At 38.2% G+C, this 24187-nt stretch overlaps 2 protein-coding genes across 2 annotated transcripts; both read left to right on the top strand.

The window, feature by feature from the left end:
• The first annotated feature begins 1979 nt into the window (after positions 1 to 1979).
• On the top strand, positions 1980 to 2645 carry LOC142541853 (uncharacterized). The gene has a single exon (XM_075648306.1). The coding sequence runs from the start codon at positions 1980 to 1982 to the stop codon at positions 2643 to 2645; it is 666 nt and encodes a 221-aa protein (XP_075504421.1).
• A 13220-nt stretch (positions 2646 to 15865) lies between these two features.
• Positions 15866 to 20589, top strand: LOC142543123 (sulfite reductase 1 [ferredoxin], chloroplastic-like). The gene is made up of 8 exons (XM_075650175.1): positions 15866 to 16158; positions 17256 to 18038; positions 18122 to 18418; positions 18557 to 18754; positions 19133 to 19267; positions 19385 to 19501; positions 19595 to 19753; positions 20076 to 20589. The coding sequence occupies exons 1-8, from the start codon at positions 15988 to 15990 to the stop codon at positions 20277 to 20279; spliced, it is 2064 nt and encodes a 687-aa protein (XP_075506290.1). The 5' UTR covers positions 15866 to 15987; the 3' UTR covers positions 20280 to 20589.
• Positions 20590 to 24187: the final 3598 nt, after the last annotated feature.

Raw genomic sequence — 24187 nt, 5'->3', positions numbered from 1 at the left:
ATAAAATTAAGTAATATTTAATTATGCGTAGAATTTAAAGTTTGTAGAACTCATAATTTGGAAAATTTTAAAAGTCGGAGGACTTAACTAATAATTTAAAAACTTGATTAATTAACCTAATTACCTAGCTATTATTTTATTTAAATAAGAGGTAAGAGTCCCACCCGCACTTCATTCAAAACCCACGCTACACACACAACACACACACATACACACGCTAAAACACACTACACACACTTGGCCGAGAACTCCTTCAAGGCTAGGGCTTGGGTTTTTCGATTTTCTCATAGCAGCAACATAGGGCAATTATCACACAATATTCCTTGATAAATTTAGTCTCTTTTCAAGCCATAAAATGCAGCAAACCATCTTTGTTCGGCCTCCGTCCTACCCTGTGCTCATTTTTCGATATTTCTCGCGTTTTTACATTTCTTTTACTCATCGATCATGTTATATACTGTAGTTTGATACAAATTATGCATGAAAACACATCGCTTTGATTATATTTATACTATAAAGTTATTAAAACTCGTTTCGATATATAATATGCATGAACTCCTTCGTTTTCTTGAGTTTTTTTATCGTCGTCTTCGCTGGAACGATCTTATGGTTTGCTGCTACATATGGTCATGTTAAAGGATGTGTTTAGGTGTCATTAGATGGTTCAGGATGGGCCGAAAGGCCGCTGGTGCAGTAGGAGTCAAAGAAGGCATCATCGCCCGCATAAGGGTGGTCGCGGCTTTTGTGGTGTCGGCTTTGGTTGTAGGCCGGACCATGGCTCATGGCTAGGGTCTAGGCGGGGTCTTATGGTCCCGGGGTAGGCCTAATATGGGTCAGTGAAGGACTGGTTGGATGGAAGAGATGCTGGAGTCGTGAAGGCCGTGTGCGTGCGTGAGGGCTCGAGCATGGGAGTTATGGTTTTTGAAATGCCCGGTTACTCGTACAAATGATTAGTAATACGTTTATGTCATTATAGATAGTTATTTAGCTCATTATGTTTTACATATTGGTTGAGGTATCAATATTGAGATTGAACATGACTTTTACGTGGTCCATGGTATATTGAGAATGAATATATGACTAAATAGTTATAGTAAGATGTGTAGGTGATGGTAGTGTAATGGAATTTGTGGGAAATGAGATGTAAATATGGTAGTTCGTACGGGTTTTAGCATAATAATTTGAATATTGATCCGAATTGTGTGAGGCCTTAACCATTAGAAAGATAAGATATAACGCTACAACTTTCACGTTCTGGGTTTTGTCCAAATCATTGTGGAAGACAAGCCAAAAGTGCCCCGAAGTGTGTCGTGTATACCGTCATTCCCTCACTGACACATGTTAGGAGAATGGGCATAACTTTTTACTCAGACCTCCAAATGACCTAAAACAAGTTGAGGATTCAAGCCAAGACATAGGGCTACAACTTTGTAGTTTACCATTTTTTCAGATTATGAACGGAAGAGACGTTTCCGGAGCGATCTTTGACGAAGTAGTGCGCAGAGGCAGAACAGGTGGCGCCCGAGCGGTAAGATTTTACCGACCGAGCGCCGGTGCTTTGCAAGTTCAGTATTTTTCCAGAGAGTTTGGCGCCCGAGCGGTAGAAAATAACCGCCCGAGCGCCGGTGCACCAAAATTTTATCTTTCGGGCAGAATGTTCCGCGCCCGGGCGGTAAAATGTTACCGCCCGAGCGCCGCTGTGTATTTAAGGAGATAAGCTTCGACTTTTCTGCACCTCTTCACAAATATATCAGTTTCTTCCAGGGTAAGACTCGAGAGAAAAACCTAGAAAACACTTACCATCAGCTTTTTCATCCTTTCTTTCATCAAATTGAAGTATGAACTTAGTTATCCAACACAAGAACATCATATAGGAAGTGGATGCAGATAGGAAGAACATCACAAGAACATCCTATAGGAAGAACTGGGCATTACAGCAAGTACAAGAACATCCTTTCCTCTCGATGACCAAAGAGGAAATGGATGTAGATACATCGATGATTATTGGTATGTTCTTGATTTCTGGTATCACTGCTATTGCTTTACTAGATTCAAGAGCCACGCATTCCTTTATTTCGGAATCATTTGTAAAGAGACTGGGCATTACAGCAAGTACAATAGAGACACAACTCGCCATAGCCTTACCTTCCGGGCAAGAATTACAGACAGATCAGATTGTGCGAGGATGTCCAATATATGTCCAAGGTCATCAGATGTATGCTGAATTGATTGTTTTGAAAATAACCGATTTTGATGTCATATTGGGAATGGATTGGCTCTCGAAGTACAGAGTTAATATTGATTGTGGCATAAAGATGATCAAGTTTGCACCAATAGGAGCTGAACCATTCACCGTAGCAAGTGCAAGTATATCCTTACCTCTTCGGATAATTTCTTGTATGAAGGCTTGTAAATTACTACAAAAGGGGTGTCAAGGATATTTAGCATCTGTGTTAACTAGTGATCCACCTGTTCGTGAATTAAAAGATACAGATGTTGTTTGTGAATTTCCAGAAGTATTTTCTGATGATGTAACAGGCTTACCCCCAGATAGAGAGATCGAATTTGTAATTGATGTTGTGGCAGGAACTCATCCGATCTCAAAAGATCCTTATCGAATAGCTCCTACAGAAATGAAGAATTGAAAGAACAGTTACAGGAGTTGCTTGATAAATGGTTTATTAGACCGAGCTTTTCACCGTGGGGTGCACTTGTTTTGTTTGTGAAAAAGAAAGACGATACTCTTCGTTTGTGTATTGATTATTGGGAGTTGAACAAAGTGACGATTAAAAAAAAATATCCACTCCCCAGAATTGATGATTTGTTTGATAAATTACAAGGAGCTGCTATCTTTTCGAAGATTGATTTACGATTAGGCTATCATCAATTAAAAGTTAAATCAGATGATATCTCAAAGACTGCCTTCCGAACCAGGTACAAGCATTATGAATTTCTTGTAATGCCATTTGGACTAACGAATGCACCGGCTGCATTTATGGATCTAATGAACAGAATTTTCAAGCCATTCTTAGACAGGTTCGTGATTGTGTTTATAGATGATATTTTAATTTACTCACGAAATGTAGAGGAACATCGAGAACATCTGGAATTAGTTTTGCAAGCCATTCATGTAATTCACGATTTCCCAAGAGTCACGTGTGTGTGTGATATGTCAATGTTCGTTTGCCCCATCGAATGCTTGAATAGAGTTGTAATGCCCATTCGCCTTACAGAATCAAGAAATCCTTAGTTCAGTTCAACTCACACTTCATCAAAATATAAATTTGCATTCACAGATCACATAGGACTTTTCGGTGATTATTTGGCTCGAAAGATGGTCAACACAAGTATGCCAAAGATGAATCACAAAATGAGATGCTTGCACGCAAGTGATTAAAGTCTATACTCGTTGACAATGTTTTTCAGGTATCCATAGGTTTGACTTGAACAACTTTTCTCCACTAGTATATTGGATAAATGTGACAAGGTTAATAGGTTTTGTAAGCTTGTAATGTTAGGCCACGGCTCACGACTACAATAAAGGGTATGGAAATCAAAATTTGAGAGAAATAATCAAATCTTTATCATTTTCACTGTCATTTCATTCAATGTCTCTTTATTGTTTTCTTCCCAATCATATCCTCCATTTTCCAATTTTTTTTTCTTCTTCACCACTCTTGATTCATTCCTTTGATTGTTTTTCTTCTCCTTCTTTTCTGTCTATTTTCAACTCCTTTTTGCACACTTCAATTTTTCTTTTTTCAAGGAGTGTTTGAATCATTACAACACCAATGAATTTATTTCTCTCAAAATCAGGTAGGAAAATAAGTGTATAATCTTCATTTGGTAGTTGCTGTGGGATATAGAATAAATACAAGTGGGGGCTAATTGTATGTCATTGACACACACCACTTGATTTTTAGTAAGCTCAAAAATGGGACACTAGGGATATTTCATGTTCATTTGGTAGGCTCGTAGGCTCAACGGTTCCAAAGATCGCCTAAATCATTCATATGCCACACATTATCCGTATTTCCTCGAAAAGTGCTCAACCAAGTTCTAGATTACCGTCAATCCATTAGTCAACTCATACAAACCAATCACATGCCATTTTCAATCAAACAATGATATATGAGATAGGTGCACAAAGAAAAATCAAGCATCTCAATCAACTCGAGGCTCAATAGGCTAACAATGGACAATAAACAATGAAAACAAGCCCAAATATACTGAGAACAAAATTGCCTAGATCATCTATGTGTTTGTAAAAGTGTCAATCAATGTCATGCAAGATTACCAAGAATCAGATCTCCCTCATCTATTTAGCATCACATGCATGCAACTTGTCTCTAAGCAATGATAGTATCAACAAACACGACAGTGCAGAATAATTGTGACTCCTAAGTTATCATGAACACACATATATTTCAGGATCTCAATTCAGTTTTCATCATCGGTCACCCATTTTACTTATCCATGAATCTACCTAACAAATCTAGCATGCAATAAAAAATCAACATAACTACTGAGCAATAATAAAAAAAATTGCAGAAAAAAATTCTAAACCTCCCCCCAAACTTAAAGTATGCATTGTCCTCAACGTATAGAAATAAAGAACATGACAACACATACCTCGCTCCCGAGTGTCAGAACTCGGGGCTCGAGTCGTCGTTCCCGGTATCGTCAGCATCATCGTCCATGGGCTGTGGCGATGATAGATTTGGTGGTGGGTACTGTGGTGGCCACACTGGATGTGGTGGAAAGGGAGCATCCTTGGGTCCCATGGGTGGAAAACGCTGGGCGAGCACCGATGTAAAGTCCATCATAAAAGACATGAAGGTATTTGTAGTGTGTCGGTGTTCGGCCAGCTCTCTGCGCTGCGCCCGCGTATCTTGTTCCATTCGGAACATCCTGTCTCGCAAACTGGAACGAGGGATCGATGGTGGTGGCGGCGGTTGGCGATCTCTGGCCCTCTGGTTGAACTCTGCCCTAGCCTCTTGTCGTTCTAACTCGCTTCCAAAACGCAAACGGTGTGCTTCATATACCGTGATTGGGCCCTTGGCTTTCAAGACCTGTTCATCTACGCCCCATTGCACACCAGCATGAAGACATAAGGCAGTGATAGTATGTGCACAAGGAAGGCTGACGTTCATGAGTCCCGTACCAGCACGCATGATATAACTGTGAATGAGCTTCCCAAGATCCACGGTTTTCCCAGTCATTATGGCGTAAATCAACGCCACTTTATCCTTTGTAATTTCTGTCTGATGTGAGGAGTGCATGATTCGTGAGAGAATAAAAGATGCCCAACTGCGTGGGTCACGGCGTAAGTCAGATTTCTTCAGAGTAACTGGGGAGCCCTGATTCAAGCGCCACTCTGCACCCTCGATGCATAAGGTCCTGAGAATCGCATCATAATCCATAGTCCCAGTAATCAAAGCAGTATACTCGTCATTTTCAAAAATCGGCAGATTATAAATAGCATTAATGGTTGCCGAATCGAAATAGACCAGTTGCCCTCGTACCAAAACCCCGTATTCCTCGTGTTTGATTATCAGATTAGCATAGAATTCCCGGACTACAGATATAACTGCATCTGGCGGTGATTGTGCTATATCTACCCACCCCCTTTGCACAACTTCCTCAATTACAACACAGTTAATGTATGTCATATCTATCCCTCTTTCTTTAATAATCGACCTAGACATAGTGCTCTCGTAAACTCGGAAGGCTTCCTCGTTCCAAAATTTATGAGCATCGTAGGAACGAGAAGAGGAAGCCACATCCTTCGATCTCTTTCTAGGCGGCATAATTTTCAACAATACCCACACTTATAATCAACAAATATAGACACAATGCCACCAACAATTGCTTGAAATCTCAAAAATATCCCCACACAATAACAATGTAGAAGAAACGGTACCCTTGAGTGTAGGAGATTAACCGTAGAAGACTCTCGGGGGTAGAAGGCGGTGGCGGCGGTGGCTTGCCTGAGCGGTGGCGGCGGCGGCTTGCCTGAGCGGCAGATGCGGTGGATTGTAGGTAGTTGTAGGAGATGGGTTGTGTGAAGGTTGTTTGTGAGAGAAGGAGTTGGATGGAAGTTGTGGGGGAGAGGAATATTTGAGAGAAGAGTTTGTGTGGAGAGGATTTGAGGGAGGCTGCTGTTTTGAGGGGAGGAGAATATGTGTTTGTATGAAATTGTGAGATAGGGTTTTAAATGGGGAGCTGCACGTGGCACGCGCAGTCGCGCGAGAAGTGGCACGGCCGCGCGCGGTTCTGTTCTCTGCCAATAATTGAGCCCGCGCGGTCGCGCGTAAAGTGGCGCAGCCGCGCGCTTGCTTCTATTCGTCACTCGATGATGAGGTGCGCGCGGTAGCGCGGGAAATGGCGCGGCCGCGCGCGCGGGTCTGCGCCTGCCCACTGGTTCCGAGCGCGCTGCTGCGCGAGAAGTCGTGCGGTGGTGCGCATGCGTCTGTACACCTTTTTTTTTAAAATAAAAAATCACACCTGCAAGAATTAAAGCAATTGAAATCAATACGCGAATGAAAATAATTAAAAGCAACAAATAAAAGATTAAAATGAATTAAAGTAAACAAATTGAATGCGAAAAAAAAATCATTGTGGGTTGCCTCCCACACAGCGCTTGGTTTAACGTCGTCAGCCTGACTGTCACCAGTCTGATCAGTTTGGTTCGCTCAACTTGACACTGTCGATATTCCTTACTTCAGTCTCATAGTACGGCTTAACCCGCTGTCCATTCACCTTGAAGGTTCTCCCATCGCTGCACTTTAGCTCGATAGCCCCATAAGGAGACACCGTTTCCACAACAAATGGCCCTGACCAACGCGACTTTAGCTTACCAGAGAATAACTTCAGACGAGAGTTGAACAGTAGTACTTGTTTTCCTGGTTTGAGCTCCCTTCGGACAATGATTTTGTCATGCCACTTCTTAGTTTGCTCTTTGTAGATCTTGGCATTCTCATATGCGTCATTTCGGAACTCATCCATCTCGATCAACTGCAGTTTTCTAACGTCGCCAGAAGCTTTCAGATCAAAATTTAATTTTTTCACTGCCCAAAATGTTCTATTCTCCAACTCCAACGGCAGATGACATGCTTTCCCAAATACTAGCCTATAGGGAGACATCCCAATAGGCGTCTTGAATGCAGTCCGATAAGCCCATAACGCATCATCCAACTTCATAGGCCAATCCCTCCGGTTGGTGTTGACAGTCTTTTCCAGTATTTGCTTAATTTCCCGGTTGGATACTTCAGCTTGTCCATTCGACTGAGGATGATATGCTAGTGCAACTTTGTTCTTCACATTGTATTTAGCCAAAAGTGAGTTGAAAATTCTATTGCAAAAATGCGTACCTTCGTCACTTATGATGGCTCTCGGTATTCCAAACCTGGTGAAGATGTTCTTATGCACAAATTTTGCTACAACATGAGAGTCATTAGTATTGGTGGCGATTGCTTCCACCCATTTCGACACATAATCAACAGCTAATAAAATATAAGAATTACCAAAAGAAGGGGGAAAGGGTCCCATGAAATCTATGCCCCAAACATCAAAAAGTTCCACTTCCAAGACATTTGTCAGTGGTAATTCATGACGCCTAGATATGTTTTCTAACATCTGGCACCTATCACATGACTTTACTAAGGTATAACAATCCTTAAACAAACTAGGCCAATAAAAACCAGATTGCAATACCTTAGCTGTTGTTCGTGATGCTCCAAAATGTCCACCATATTCTGAAGAATGACACTTCTCCAAAATTTGTTGAGCTTCGATACCCTCCACGCATCTCCTAATCACTTGGTCATCACATCTCTTATATACAAATGGATGATCCCAGTAATAGAACTTGATATCATGGACGAATTTCTTCTTCTGATGATAGCTCAAATCTGGGGGGAGGGTGCCGCAAGACAAAAAATTAGCAATATCAGCAAACCAAGGAAGTACAGAACTTACCTCAAAAAGTTGTTCATCTGGGAATGTTTCTTGTATGGCTCCCTCCTCTTTCTCATCCTCAAGCTCAAGCCTCGACAAATGGTCCGCAACTTGATTCTCACTACCCTTTTTATCCTCGACCTCAAAGTCAAATTCTTGTAATAGCAAAATCCACCTTATCAAGCGTGGTTTTGCATCCTTCTTGACGAACATGTAGCGAATAGCTGCATGGTCTGTGAAAACGATTACCTTTGTTCCAATCAAATAAGGCCTGAATTTGTCGAAAGCAAACACTACTGCAAGCATTTCTTTCTCAGTTGTAGTGTAATTTTGTTGTGCAGCATCCATTGTGCGGCTTGCGTAGTAAATTGCCCTAAACATCTTTTCCCTTCTTTGGCCTAATACAGCGCCCACGGTATAATCACTTGCATCACACATTAGCTCAAAAGACTCCTTCCAGTCCGGCACTATCATGATCGGTGCAGTCACCAATGCCATTTTGATCTTCTCGAATGCCTGCAAACAATCATCATCAAATATAAAATTCGACTCTTTTTCAAGAAAGTTACACAGGGGTTTAGTAATCTTAGAAAAATCTCTAATAAATCTACGATAAAACCCCGCATGTCCTAGAAAGCTCCTTATTCCCTTGATGTTCCTTGGTGGGGGAAGTTTTTCGATTGCGACGACTTTAGCTCGTCCACCTCTAATCCCTTAGAAGACACTTTATGTCCAAGAACAATACCCTCTTGGACCATAAAGTGACACTTCTCCCAATTAAGAACTAAGTTCTTATCTTGACATCTCTGCAAAATAAGGGACATGTTATGTAAACAATGATGAAACGACGAACCAAATACCGAAAAGTCATCCATGAAGACTTCCATTATTTTCTCCACCATATATGCAAATATGACCATCATGCACCTCTGGAAAGTGGCAGGTGCATTGCATAGCCCAAACGGCATTCTCCTAAAAGCAAACGTGCCATAGGGACACGTGAAAGTAGTCTTCTCCTGATCTTCTGGCGCTATAGCAATTTGGTTATACCCTGAATAACCATCTAAAAAGCAATAATGACAATAGCCAACAAGTCTATCAAGCATTTGATCAATAAAAGGCAGTGGAAAATGATCTTTACGTGTAGCATTGTTCAACTTTCTATAATCAATACATACTCGCCAACCAGTTACAGTACGAGTAGATATCATTTCATCATTTTCGTTTCTAACTACAGTTATCCCACCCTTTTTAGGCACAACTTGTACATGAGATACCCAACTACTATCAGAAATAGCATAAATTACACCAGCATTCAGTAATTTCAGTACCTCATTTTTCACAACCTCTTTCATTGCTGGATTCAATCTCCTCTGGTGATCCACAGAAGGAGTATATGACTCCTCCATCAAAATTTGATGCATGCATATAGTAGGGCTAATTCCCTTAATATCAGAAATCGACCATCCTAAAGCAGTTTTAAATTTCCTCAATAATCTCAATAATTTATCTTTTTCAGTACAAGTAAGAGAGGAAGAGATGATTACCGGATACGTCGACTTTTCACCTAAAAATGCATAGCAAAGGTGACTTGGCAGCTCCTTCAAATCAGGGGAAGGTGGTATTACCTTTGTTTGCTCATGTACCTCCAATTCCTCAAGCGGTGCATCCGTTTTTCTTTCTTTCTGTGATGCGTCAAGAGCCAACAACTGCTCTTTCACTTCCCAATTGTCTTCATCAACAGTTCCTGCAGCGCTTATCAAGCAGCTCTCCAAAGGATCCCTAGTTCCTGCACATTCAAGACACATACATGAGTCTATAATATCAATGCTCTTACAAGTGCTTACCTCATTCGATCCCTTCATGGAGTGATAGATGTTAAAAAAGGCTGCTTCTCCGCCAACTCTCATGGTAAGTTCACCCTTGTGCTCATCTATCAATGCCCTTCCATTTGCTAGAAACGGTCTCCCAAAGATTAATGGAGCATCATGATCCTCTTCCATATCTAAAATCACAAAGTCAGCAGGAAAAATAAATTTATCCATTTTTACCAGTACATCTTCGACGATCCCACGTGGATATGTGAGACTTCTGTCCGCAAGCTGTAAGGTGATAGTGGTAGGTTTGACTTCTCCAAGCTCCAGATCCCTGTAAATAGAAAATGGCATCAAATTAATATTTGCTCCTAAATCACATAAAGCTTTACTACATTTAGAACCACCAATAAAGCAAAGAATAGTAAAACTCCCTGGATCTTTTAATTTCTGTGGTAGTTTCTTTTGCAGGATGACGCTACATTATTCAGTCAGTTTCACAGTCTCAAAATCCTGCAACTTCCTCTTCTTAGACATCACATCTTTAATAAATTTTGCATAATTCGGCATTTGCTCCAAAGCATCAGCAAATGGTATGTTGATGTATATCTTCTTAAAGATCTCCAAAAATTTTGCAAACTGATCATCCAATTTCTTCTTTTTGAACCTCTGCGGATATGGAAGAGTCGGCTGAAATACATGAGGTTGTTCGACTTCAACTTCGGCATTGGGCTTTTGATTTTTTCTTCTTTTTCATCCTCAAACTCACCCTCTTCAACTGTCTTCTCCTTGTCCATTCCCTACTTGGAACTTTGCACCTCTAACTCTTTTCCACTCCTCAAAGTGACTGCCTTGCACTGTTCTTTTGGGTTAACCTCCGTGTTACTAGGAAATTGACCCCTGTTCTGATCTCTCAAAGCGTTGGCCAACTGTCCGATTTGTGTCTCCGGAGATTTCATTGTGGCCCCCATATTTCCCATTGAGTCTCCATGTTGTCTAGACGAGACTCAGTTCTGGCCATCCTTTTTCCAGACTCAGCAACAAATGTTCCTACCAAATCCTCAAATTTCCTTCCCCCTTTGATGTATTGAACCCCGGTGGCGGATTCAATATATTTTTATTATTTGCATAAGAAAAATTTTCATGATTTCTTAATCCTGGATGATAAGTATTAGGGGGAGGGTTACCTCGATATCCTCCGAATCCTCCAAAATTTCTGTTGTTGATGTACTGAGCTTCTTCAGGAAGAGCTTGTTCTTCAGCGACAGTCGATGGACTCTCAGTTTCTGATGTTCTTACCTTATTCATCGCTGCTATTTGAGTGGTCAATGCAGATACCTGAGCAGTGAGTGACGTAATAGGATCCACAGCATAAACTCCAGCTGTCTTTTTTACTCCTGCTCTTTCTGACGGCCACTGGTAGCTATTTATCGTCATCTGTTCAAGCAAGTCATATGCTTTCTCGGGAGATTTAGCAAAGATCGTGCCACCAGCTGCATCATCCAATGTTCCTCTTGTTTGCCCATTCAGACCGTTGTAGAATAATTCAATTTGCACCCAGTCTTCAAAGCCATGGTTCGGGCACTTTCTCAACAACTCCTTGTATCTTTCCCATTACTCGTACAATTGCTCAAAATCTGTCTGCCTGAAAGTGCTAATCTCAATCTTCAACTGTGCAGACTTTGCAGGGGGAAAGTATTTTGCTAGAAATTTCGTCGCCAGCTCCTGGCATGTCGTGATACTTCCCAAGGGAAGCGATTGGATCCATCCTCTAGCTTGATCCCTGAGAGAAAACGGAAACAAACGCAGTCTAATAATATCATCAGGAACATTATTAATCTTTAACGTATCCGTTATCTCCAAGAAGGTCCTCAAGTGAACGTGAGGATCAGAAGTGGCAGTTCCAGCAAACTGGTTTTGCTGAACCATATTGATTAGAGCAGGCTTTAGCTCAAAATTATTTGCGTTGATGGTCCATCTTGCAATACCAGAGTAATGATTGTTGAGCACTGGTCGGAAGTGATCTCTGATAGGAATGGCCTCTGGCGGGATGTGTCTGTCATTTTCTCTATGTTCAGCCATTGCTTGGATCTCTTCTCTTCTTGCTTTTCTTAACTTTCTCGCAGTTCTTTCGATCTCCGGGTCAAAAATCAGCAAATCTGAGTTTTGCGATCTTAGCATACACTGTCAAGCAGGAAAAAATGAAAAAATTAATCAATATAAAATAAAATAAAAATAAAAGCTCTAAATTAAAATCTAGACTAATTGGTAACAATACTGATATAAATTCAAGTTTGACACTCCCCGGCAACGGCGCCAAAAACTTGTTGCGTGTTTTCTTAAATGCTTGAAAGCGCACGATGTCAAGTTTTAGTACTGATTAGAGTACAGATATCGATCCCACGAGGATGTGTATAAAAATATATATCAATTCTTGTAATTAAAATAGTCTCAATTTTATTTAGAATAATCAATTAAAAGATTGGTTTGTTTGAACGAATTAATTGAAAACAATGAGTTAATTAAATCACCGAATTGAGAAATAATAATGAGAGAAAATATCTAGAGAAATGATTTCACAGAGTTTCCACGATAATTATTCTCAGTTGAATTTATATTCATGAATTCCAATTATTTAATGGCCAAGAACACTTAAATTATTTTATTCCCCCTTTCCCAAGTGACGAATAACTGTATCAATCAAACTTCGATTCAATTATTCCTAATAAAATTTACGTTTGATCGGTAAATACAAACGATGTTCTTACCTAAGCCTCGCTAAATTTATACGCCTTCCGAACGCTATAAACATTCAACGATGCGTCTCTAATGATCTATAATCCTAGTCCCTCTCCCGAGTTATAGAATTAATCGAACAACAAACAATTTATGGCCAGTAAATTGTAGTGAAATGAATACAGAGAACACAATTAAACAAAAGCGGAATTCAATTAAATAAACCACTGTGTCAAATCATCGTGTCCACAAAGTTACGTCATTCTCTAGACCAGAAAATTAGTTCATGACGAATTCTAAATAAAAGCAAAACATGTTTGAATATTTTGACATCGACACAATAGAAACTAAAGATGAAAGAATCAGATAACAAATCCGAGGTGTCTTCTCTGTCCCCAGATCCGTCGTTCTTCGTATTTGTTATTGTTCCCTCGTGTCTTTTTCTCCCTGGACAGCTGAATCTCTCATGGAATTCTTTCTCAAATGACGGCCTCCCCAATTCTGACCTAGCGGCGCGCATTTTATAACTTTTCTGGACGCCGCGCGCGCGGTTGCGCAAGTTCTGGCGCGGCTCCTTCTGCTCACTGGCCCGTGCATGTGTGCGCGCGGTCGCACATGAAGTCGCGCGGCCGCACGTAAGCCTCTGGTCATTCGTCTGTATTGGTGAGCGCGCGCTTGCGCGTGATGTGGCGTGGCCGCACGCGCCTCTCGGGTCTTCAGGTTCGTCTTTGTGCGCGCGCGCACCTTTGTCAATCACCTTGCATATCATTGCGCGCGGCTGCGTGCGAGGTTTGTCCGATAATGGTTGGTTGTGCACTTGGTTTCTTGGCTCACTTGGCTTCGTGTCCTCTTTTTCTCCATTCCTGAAAAGACAATCAAAACAAACCAAAAACACATAATTCTTATCGAAACAAGCATAATTCAACATGAAATTTAATATAAATCAAGTGCAAATTTTGCACTTATCAACCATCTCGTAAACTCACAACTTGTGTTGTATTTTCTCACTTGTAAAGCGTCATGTTTCGTGAGCTTGACGTCTAGTTTGAGATTGTTGTAAATCTTCCTAATGTATGATCGGGATGTGAACTTTGTAACTTAAATTGGATGAAATAATTATTTTGTTTCATAATTTTTTATTTTTTTATTAAATACATCGGATAATCTCTATAATTTACTCGAGCATATGTTTAGATTATGTTTAATCTATTGTGATCTTTCAGGGATTGCAAGGTAACAGTTTCAGTTTAGGACAATCATTATCAAAAATACATGTGAGGGAGGATGTCATTTTTTTTGCATTCCCCCCTTTCTTGTTTTTTTTTTTTTAAAAATGTTTTTAAAGATGAATATAAAATGTTGAAAGAATATTCAAATTGTGGATAAAATGTTAATTATCAAATAATCTTTTTTCGTGCCAAATAAAATTTCGCCAAGAGATTCCTCATAAAATTAATGTGACTTTTTTAATATATATATATATTCGTATGAGTTTAAAGCAAAAACTTGTGTGAGACGGTCTCACGGGTCATATTTTGTGAGACAGATATTTTATTTGGGTCATCTATGAAAAATATTACTTATTATGCTAAGAATATTACTTTTTATTGTGAATATCGGTAGGGTTGACCTGTCTTACAAATAAAAATTCGTGAGACCGTCTCACAGAAGACCTACTCTTAGTTTAAATATAGTTTAGTCACAACAAATATAAGAACAAATTTCTCGGGATTAAAATTTAATGAACAGTAAAAATGTTGTAAACTCTTGTATTGTGTACTAACGAAAGATTAACGCAGATTTAACAGTAAAAACGAGATACTTATTTGGATAAAAAGGAACCAAAAGCTCTGATACTAAATGATGTGATTCTTTAAACATGAAAAGCAAACACACTCAAAAACAGAGTTACGTCATCGATTCAATGAAATAAAGAACGTTGAGTTGTCTCGATCTTTTTGAAACAAGTAAAGATTTGTAATATTAACCTCTAAGATACGAAAAACTTAGCAACAAATATTCACGAAGATAAACAACAGATGTCAAACCAACTTTCAATGAACTCATTTTTGACGATCCGATCTAAGAACAATCGACAAACACCACAAAGATTAAATCTTTGATAAGTTTAATTTTTGTGTGTACAAAGCAAAGCTTAGAAAATTTCAAGAGAAAACTCACAAATTCAATAATGTATTGAATTAATCGAGCTCGAAAAACTCGATTTCAAATTGTTTTTAAATTATTTTTAAAATTTTTAAATAATATATAGAGTAGCTCAGACTCATAAATACTCGAGCTCGAGTTTTGACGGGGCTCGAGTCGATCTACTCACCTTTTGCCACAAACTAAATGCAATATATGAGATACACGTTTAGGAAGATGAAATTGGAATCGAACAGCTTGTAGTCACAACTTAATAATATAAATGGAAGTTTGTTGCTTAAATTTTATAGATGAATTAGGAAAAAAAATGAAGCAGCTTTGTTATGTTTAGTATAAACATTCACTTTGTAATTATTTAAATTTAAAATTGAAACTAAATCTTGTATACATTTGATGTAAATACATTATAAAATTAATTCTTTAAATTTTGTTTCTAAGTTTAGGAATTGGCATCAAAAAATTGTAAATTGGTTCCCAAAATTCCAAAAAGAAATATTTCTCTGATGTAACCTGGAGTTGTTCTGTCCACGTTCAAGTATCTATTCTAATATAAATATAACTCTGGACATATATAATTTGAATTATCGAACTATTCATAAAATTAACTAATTATATATATAAATATTAAATAAATACACATTAAAAACAAAAACAAAAAACACGTTCGGAAATTTTTTGAATATAAAAATTGACTGAGCAAGCATTATCTATCTGAAGTCCAGGTTCACTGCACCAAGCCCTTTGATGCTTTCTCCAATATCTCCTTTTACTATGTCTTTTGACTCTACGACTTGTGTCGTCTACATCACGCGCACTATTTTCCCGTGCTTAACCAAATATTCTCATTTATTTTCTCGAACACCTTCAAATTTTTTTTCTAATTTTTAATCAATGAGATTTTTTTTTCAAAACTAAACTAGTGAAATATAAAATCAAATTAAAAAGGAAAATAATACATGATATTCACATAGTTATTCAATTTTTTTATAGAAAATTTTGAGAAATTTAAAATTAAGAAGAAATTTGCAGTTCAAAAATTTCAACTATTTCTTCCAAATTTAGAGGATTTTTTAAATTAATCCAAAAATATATATTTTGATCAATGATCTTCTATAAATGATATTGAATCTGTTAATTAATTAATTAATTAATAAATAATAGATGGCGTGTGCCGAAGAGGCGTCGATGGAGCGCGTGGAATGCCAACGGAAGCAGATTCCGTAGAGAAACTCATCACCTCCAGTTCGTCGTCGTCATTTCATTTCGACCGAAAATTAAAATATCTCGCCATCGATCGAAACCCTAGCCCAGCATGGCGACGTCATTTGGGGGGGCAGCAATAGCCAAGGATCCCAAGATGCAGATTTCTAGAAACTTCAGTGGCTTGAAGAATGCATCCACTTTGATTCTGCTTACCAAATTCCCTCAGGTTTCTCGCGCATCATCCCCTCCTTCGATTGTGGCCGTCAAAGCTGTTTCCACGGTAGCAATTCGATTTTTTCTTTTCAGTTGTCACTACGGATTGGAAGTTATGCCTCTTTAGTTTAACGAATAAAGTTTTTTTTTTTTATAATTTTTTTTTGTTGGGGGAGAGGGTGGATGTTTCGTTCATGCATGGAGTGCAGTATTTGGTAATTGCCTGTATTGCAATAAACATAAAAATGTTTTACATATAAAATCATATGGTTTCTGTTGTCACGATGGTATGTGTTAGTTGTCCAACGTCGGTTGGATAGATAACCTGAGACAGATATATATGGGATTGGACATTCCTCCCCTCTTTAACTAGCTTTTGGGGTTGAGTTAGGTCTAAGTTCCAATCTTAATATGGTATCAGAGCCCAGCTTCCACCGTTATGTGTTGGACCACCCGTTCTGCCCATAATTGGGTCATTTGTAAACTCCACGTTCCAGATGTTCATTCCTGGACGTGAGAGGGGTATGTTAATTGTCCCACGTCGGTAGGATAAATAACCTGGGAGTTGTATATATTGCTTGGACAATCCTCCCCCTTGAGCTATCTTTTGGGGTTGAGTTAGGTCCAAGTTTCATTCTTAACAATATGGTCAATTGGTCGTTTGATATTATTTTCTATGTATTAAATTGTTGTAATGTGCTCTTGAATTTGAAGAATGATTATTTTAATTCACGCACTGAACAATTTATAGACTATATTGCGATGCAAGCTAATTTCTAGATGCTGTTTTAATTTATATCATGATCTCTCTCATTATTGCAAGACTCTAGTCTGCATTTGATGAAATGATCATCTTGATTCATGTATTGAGCAATTTATTGGTTATATTTTTTGCTTCAAGCCAATTCCCAGATACTATTTTAGTTTATATGTTATGATCTCGCTTCAGTATTGCAAGAGTTAACATTTCTATAAATTATGATTTTAATTCAAATTTTATTGATTATATTTGTGCTGGGACTCAGTTTTATTCGATGTGGTGTATCCAACTTCGCTTATCTTACCTATGCTTTTTTCTGATAATTGTTTCTTTCCATCTAACCAATTTGACTTCTGTGAAACTGATATGCATGCATTTATTATAATTTGTTACTTCCTTTGCAGCCTCTTAAACCAGATGCTTCAGTCGAGATTAAACGCAGTAAGGTCGAAATCATCAAAGAGCACAGTAACTTCATAAGATATCCTCTCAATGAGGAGTTATTAACTGATTCTCCAAATATTAATGAAGCTGCTACACAAATAATCAAGTTCCATGGTAGCTATCAACAGTATAACCGAGATGAACGTGGCACAAGGTCTTATTCGTTTATGCTTCGTACGAAGAACCCGAGTGGAAAAGTTTCAAACAAACTCTATCTGGTTATGGATGATCTAGCTGATCAGTTTGGGATTCAAACACTTCGTTTGACAACTCGGCAAACGTTTCAGCTCCATGGTGTTTTGAAAAAAGATCTCAAGATAGTCATGAGTACAATCATTAAGAACATGGGCTCGACACTTGGTGCTTGTGGCGATCTCAACAGAAATGTCCTTGCCCCAGCAGCACCATTTTTTCGAAAAGATTATCTTTTAGCACAGAAAACTGCAGAAGATATTGCTGCACTTTTAACTCCACAGTCAGGGTTTTATTATGATACGTGGGTGGATGGAGAACAATTCATGTCTGCTGAATCCCCAGAAGTAGTTAAGGCTCGAAATGATAACTCCCATGGTACAAATTTTCCCAATTCACCTGAGCCCATATATGGAACACAGTTCATGCCAAGAAAGTTCAAGATTGCAGTCACCGTTCCCACAGACAACTCGGTGGATCTTTTTACTAACGATATTGGAGTAGTTGTTGTATCTGATGCTGATGGGGAGCCACAGGGCTTTAACATATATGTAAATATATTTCTTTTTCGTTTTTTTATCCACAAAATTAGTAGCAGTTGATATTTTCTGACTCGGTGGTTGTATATTTGCAGGTTGGTGGTGGGATGGGAAGAACACATAGATTGGAATCTACTTTCCCTCGATTGGCAGAACCATTGGGTTATGTGCCGAAAGATGATATATTATATGCAGTCAAGGCTATCGCTGTTACTCAAAGAGAAAATGGACGGAGAGATGATCGAAAGTACAGTAGAATGAAATACTTGCTTAGTTCGTGGGGGATAGAAAAGTTCAGAAGTGTGGTCGAGCAATACTATGGGAAGAAGTTTAAACCTTGCCATGAGTTACCCGATTGGGAATTTAAAAGCTATCTCGGTTGGCACGAGCAGGTTGGCTTGACAGTAGTAGGAGACGAAGCTCTAACGTGAAACTTTTTCATCTTTTTACCGCATCATGTCAATTTTTTAATCCGTGTATCATGTGACTGACTTTTTCTGCAATTGATTGTTCAAATGCTTGTTTTGCAGGGAGATGGTGGTTTATTTTGTGGTCTTCATGTGGATAATGGCCGTATCAAGGAAACAATGAAGACGATTTTAAGGGAAATTATTGAGAAGTATAATTTGAACGTGCGTATCACACCTAACCAAAATATTATCTTGTGTGATGTCCGGCAAGCATGGAAGCGCCCTATCACTACAGCTCTTGCTCAGGGTGGTCTACTGGTAAAAAATATTCAGAATTTCAGCTTTTATAATTTTCTTTAACCTTTGAGAGTATTCTTGCTGTGTTTGGCAAAAAGACGGCTACTTGTCTCGATTTCTGGGAATTTCATAATGCTTGAGCGAAGTAGCTTCAGTCACACAATCTGGATTTGAACATTGTAATTCGGATTTCACAAATGTATTAGTATGTTCCCAAGGATCGACAAAAGTCAGTATTCATTTAAAAGAAATCTGGGTCTGGAGCAAGGAGAGTGGGAAGTTTTTCTATTGGAATTTTTTGCATTGGTTTTATTTTGAAGTTTATGCTGCTATTCTTTTGTAGAAATCTGATTTTTTTAGTTCTGAGGAGGCTGTATAAACCTTTTTTTTTTGGAACAGCAACCAAGGTTTGTAGATCCGCTCAACTTGACAGCGATGGCATGCCCTGCTTTTCCTCTTTGTCCTTTGGCTATTACAGAAGCTGAACGAGGAATACCTGACATCTTGAAGAGAATTCGTGCTGTTTTTGAAAAGGTAATATCTTACATTGGCCACTTATACCAAAATGGAAATATACAGAAACTCCAATACAACATGCTACAATTGTAGTTGTCATCTGAAGCTTGTCAACAAAAAACATCCTTGTTTCAGGTTGGTCTCAAGTATAATGAATCCGTGGTAATAAGGATAACAGGTTGCCCCAATGGTTGTGCTAGACCGTACATGGCTGAGCTCGGGTTGGTTGGTGACGGTCCAAATACTTACCAGGTAAACTAAGTCACCAAATCATTGTTTTAGGACTCCTTTATGGATTGAAATTATTTAATATAAACAAGTGCTGCTGCTCCATCTATGGTACAGATTTGGCTCGGTGGGAATCCAAACCAAACTTCATTAGCAAAAGCATTCAAGGATAAGGTTAAGCTTCATAATCTTGAGGACGTTTTTGTACCTCTATTTTACCACTGGAAACGCAAGCGGCTCTCTAAAGAATCATTTGGTGACTTCACAATTCGCATGGTAAGTCATGATAAATACAAGTTTACGAAACAACATAAGCTCTAAACATTTTGAAGAATCTGCTGATCCCTTATTGCACTGTGGCCGAGAAAGAAATTTGTGTTGAAAAAGTGAAAAAAAATTTAGAGAATGAAATCATATTTTATATATATAATATATAATACATAAAAATATGCAAGTAGTTTGGAAGAATTAAGGAGAAATTTTGTTTTGGGGGGTGGTGCCCTACACTTTCTAGCCACCCTCTGGCTCTGCTGTTGATATTGTCTGATTAAATATGAATTGATTGCTATTTCAAGCATCTGAATGAACTATTGACCAGGGAACGGAGAAGCTTTTGGAGCTGGTGGATAAATGGGAAGGAATACCCTTATCAACATCGCGACATAACTTAAAACTCTTTGCAGACAAGGAGACATTTGAAGCCATGGATGCTCTAGCAAGACTGCAAGATAAGAATGCTCATGAGTTGGCAATGGAAGTCATACGCCATTACGTATCTACACACAAGAAGCATATTCATTGACAATCAATCCAAAATGCTATTCAATGGCAAGGGTTCATGCAGATGCACAAAACCTTACCTGTTACTGGTCGGTAACAAGCTTAAACACCGAGGACGGAACACCATTCAGTATCGAGCATTGAGTTCTTAACCTGTATCTGAACCTTATTTTTGCTCTCAGTTTTCTTGAATATATGATTTTTGGATTATTTTTTGGGGTTTCTTTGCTCTTTTTTTTCAAGATTTGTGTTCGAAATTGGGCAAGTTTAATGCATCATGTGCGTGAAACCTTCATTAATTGGATTGGGAGGTGAAGTTAGTTTATTTAGAATTGATGGTGTTTTCGGTTATTTTGCTTCTTCTTATGTTTATTGGAAAACAGATCGTAATTATTTCTTGAGAAGCAAATATAGTATTTGTTTAAGTTGAAATTTTTGTTTATTTTTAAAAAATAAATAAATCTATGGATATATAGTAAAAAAAAAAATACCGTATTATTCTTCAAATGATTGATATATATCTCTATTATATTTGACGGCACAGATTACCCAAAATTTAAAAATATATAATATTCATAAGTGAGAAAATAAATGTAATATTATGATCAGTTAATTATGTCTTTACAACATGACATTTATATGGCTACTTTCAGCTGGACAGAGCTACAAGGTGGTTTCAAGTATCAGCACGGTTGAGATCAGCTGCACGGCTTGAGAAACATCAACTAAACGAAATCTAGGATATATGCAGTGTAAATAAACACCAAAACTTAGAATATGCAGTTTAAATAAACAACAATGTTGTCAATCCGATTTTAGCATTATTATCACGGAAACTTAGATAATTGTAGTTTTAACAATTTTCCCCTTCTAGATGGTAACAAAACTTAGAATATATTCAGTGTAAATAAACAACCACAGTTGATAAAATATATTTTATTGAGTAAATTAAATTATATCAAGGCAATCGATAAAGAATTACATCATTTTTTTTATTATTATTAGAGTAGGTTTCCCGTAAACTAATTGTTGGCTAGAGTTTTTTTTATCTAATCTCTGTAGAGATGGTCTTTACTTTAATATGATATAAAATATTTTGGAAAAAAATATTTATCTGTTAGCTTGAATGTACTATAGTATATGAAATATGAGATAGTACATTTGATGGCTATCATGAAACACGTTATCTACTGTATATTTGAAATGTATTACTAGTCGATCAAGCCACGCCTAAAATAAGATAAAGGTCGTTTGAGCTTGATATTAGCATTTGTGATGACGTGTACAACGTTTCATTGGTACGAAAATAAAGATGTTTAAATGTACAGATGGGTGCTCATAGGATGAGTTCATTGAACTATCATTGCTCGAACTTTTCAAATGGTTACCATTTATTGATTGAGTATGTCTATGGTTATAGTTGTACACCTAGTTTTTATGACTTGATGCAACAATGATGCTCTATAGACTAGTTATGTGATTTGACTAGTTTACGAACTCCATGAAGGTGACTCAATGAAAATACAAGTGTGCCTTGATAATTATAGGCTCACAAACTCAAAGCAACGCGGGTCGGGGAAGCACCAGAGAAGCGGGAAAGAAATTTGCTTGAGAAAAATGGAGGAGCCGAAACCTTACTGCTGAAAGAACGTGTGAAAGTTGCTGAATGGAGGGGAGGGGCAGCCACAAGGTTTTATGTAGGGTTAGGGTTTGTTTAAGGGTAGTTTAGATTAATTAAAATGTGAGCTAATGAGCCTTAATTAAAAATATAAGAGGTTTTGAGCCCATTAAACAATAAAACAAACCCAACAAGCCCGAAAACATTCTCAAAAAATATTTCGTTTAGGTCGTATCAATATTTTCAAAAACATAAGAGGTTTTGAGCCCATTAAACAATAAAACAAACCCAACAAGCCCGAAAACATTCTCAAAAAATATTTCGTTTAGGTATGTTTTTGAAAATATTGATACGACCCGACGAGTAAAAATACACACCAAGACCCATTTTTTGAAAACACCCTAAAAAACACCTCATATTAATTAATTAAAATTAATTATGTGATAAAAATAATTTTTCCTCACAAATCCCCGGTCTCCGTTGTTCGATCGAGCGCGGAATGCAACTTAAAACTCTAATGCATAAAACTTTAAAATAATCATGAAATAAATCATACTCATGCAATAACCATGCATTAAATGCATAAAAATCAATAACACATATTTTAAATAAAACATTAGATTGCATGCATTCAGGTTACGTCGTTTAAATTTCCCGGACCTTACAGATCAAATCCAAGAATTACTGGACAAGGGTTTTATTCGTCCTAGTTGTTCTCTGTGGGGCACACCTGTATTATTCGTGAAGAAAAAGGATGGAAGTATGCGACTCTGCATTGATTATCGAGAGCTGAATAGAGTCACCATCAAGAATAAGTATCCCTTGCCTAGAATCGAAGACTTATTTGATCAATTGCAAGGAGCATCGGATTTTCTCAAAGATAGATCTCCGTTCGGGATACCATCAGCTAAAGGTAAAGGAGTCTGATGTTCATAAGACAGATTTTAGGACTCGATATGGGCACTACGAGTTTATGGTCATGCCATTTGGGTTGACAATGCACCAGCGATCTTCATGGATCTCATGAATAATATATTTCAGTCGTATCTGTATCAATTCATCATAATCTTCATTGATGACATTATGATTTACTCAAAGAGTCGAGGGAAGAATAATCAGCACTTGAGAACGACTCTACAACTGTTACAAGATAGAAAGTTATATTCTAAGTTCACCAAGTTCGAGTTTTGGCTCGAAAGAGTGGCGTTATTAGGCCACATCATTTCTAAAAATGAAGTAGAGGTTGATCCGAGCAAAGTCGAGGCAGTTAGAGAGTGACCAGTACCAAAGAGCGTAACCGAGATTCGTAGTTTCTTGGGTCTAGTTGGCCATTACTGAAATTTCATTCAAGGTTTCTCTACTATCGCGATACTCTTGACCGCTTTGACGAAGAAGAATGCAAAATTTATTTGGAGAACCAAATGCCAAGAGAGTTTTGAGAAGTTGAAGCAAGCTTTGACTTCAGCGGCAGTTCTATTGATGCCATCGGGGCAAGGAGAGTATGTTCTCTACACGGATGCTTCGAAAATTGGTTTAGGCGCAGTTTTGATGCAAAAGGACCAAGTTACAGCTTATGCATCTAGACAGTTGAAGGTTCATGAGAAAAATTACTCGACTCATGACCTCGAGCTTGCAGCGGTAGTGTTTGCATTGAAAATTTGGAGACATTACTTATAAAATTACTTATATGGGTAGAAGTGGAAGATTTTCATCGATCATAAAAGCTTGAAGTACATCTTCACCCAAAAAGAGTTGAACATGAGGCAAGGAAGATGGCTAGAATTGGTAAAGGACTACGACTGCGCTATTAGCTACCATCCAGGAAAAGCTAATGTAGTAGTGGATGCATTGAGTCGAAAGATAGCAGTAATTACTCAATTATCACTTCAAAGACCACTGCAGTCAGAGATTCAGCGATTCGAGCTTCCAGTATATGTTAGGGGTGAGGCCCCAAATCTTGCTACTATGACAGTTCAGTTAATTCTGAGGGATAGAATTCGAGAAGGTCAGTCTTTTGATGAGTAATTACAAAAATGGATACTGAGATATGAAGCTAAGGGTCGGAAGCAGTATTATGAGGAGGATGGCATAGTTCAATATCGAGATCGACTATGGGTTCTTATTGGTGATTCACTGCGAGAGGTTATTATGACGGAAGCTCACAATACCTCGTACTACAATCATCCTGGAAGTACGAAGATGTATAAGGATCTACAGTTGTTGTATTGGTGGTCGGGCATGAAACGAGACATCTTGCATTTTCTGTCCGAGTGTTTGATATGCCAGCAAGTTAAGGCTGAGCATCAGCCGCC

This window comes from Primulina tabacum, chromosome 4 (assembly GCF_025594145.1).
Source record: "Primulina tabacum isolate GXHZ01 chromosome 4, ASM2559414v2, whole genome shotgun sequence".
Lineage (NCBI taxonomy): Eukaryota > Viridiplantae > Streptophyta > Magnoliopsida > Lamiales > Gesneriaceae > Primulina > Primulina tabacum.
The sequence above is the reverse complement of the archived record's forward strand: the minus strand, read 5'-3'. Positions and strand labels throughout refer to the sequence as shown.

Excerpts from the sequence above, each read along its gene's own strand:
- LOC142541853 (XM_075648306.1), top strand. The coding sequence starts at position 1,980 with ATGGATGTAGATACATCGATGATTATTGGTATGTTCTTGATTTCTGGT.
- LOC142543123 (XM_075650175.1), top strand. The coding sequence starts at position 15,988 with ATGGCGACGTCATTTGGGGGGGCAGCAATAGCCAAGGATCCCAAGATG. Across the intron at positions 18,755-19,132 it reads TTGCTCAGGGTGGTCTACTG|CAACCAAGGTTTGTAGATCC; the intron begins GTAAAAAATATT and ends TTTTTGGAACAG. Across the intron at positions 19,268-19,384 it reads TTCGTGCTGTTTTTGAAAAG|GTTGGTCTCAAGTATAATGA; the intron begins GTAATATCTTAC and ends TCCTTGTTTCAG.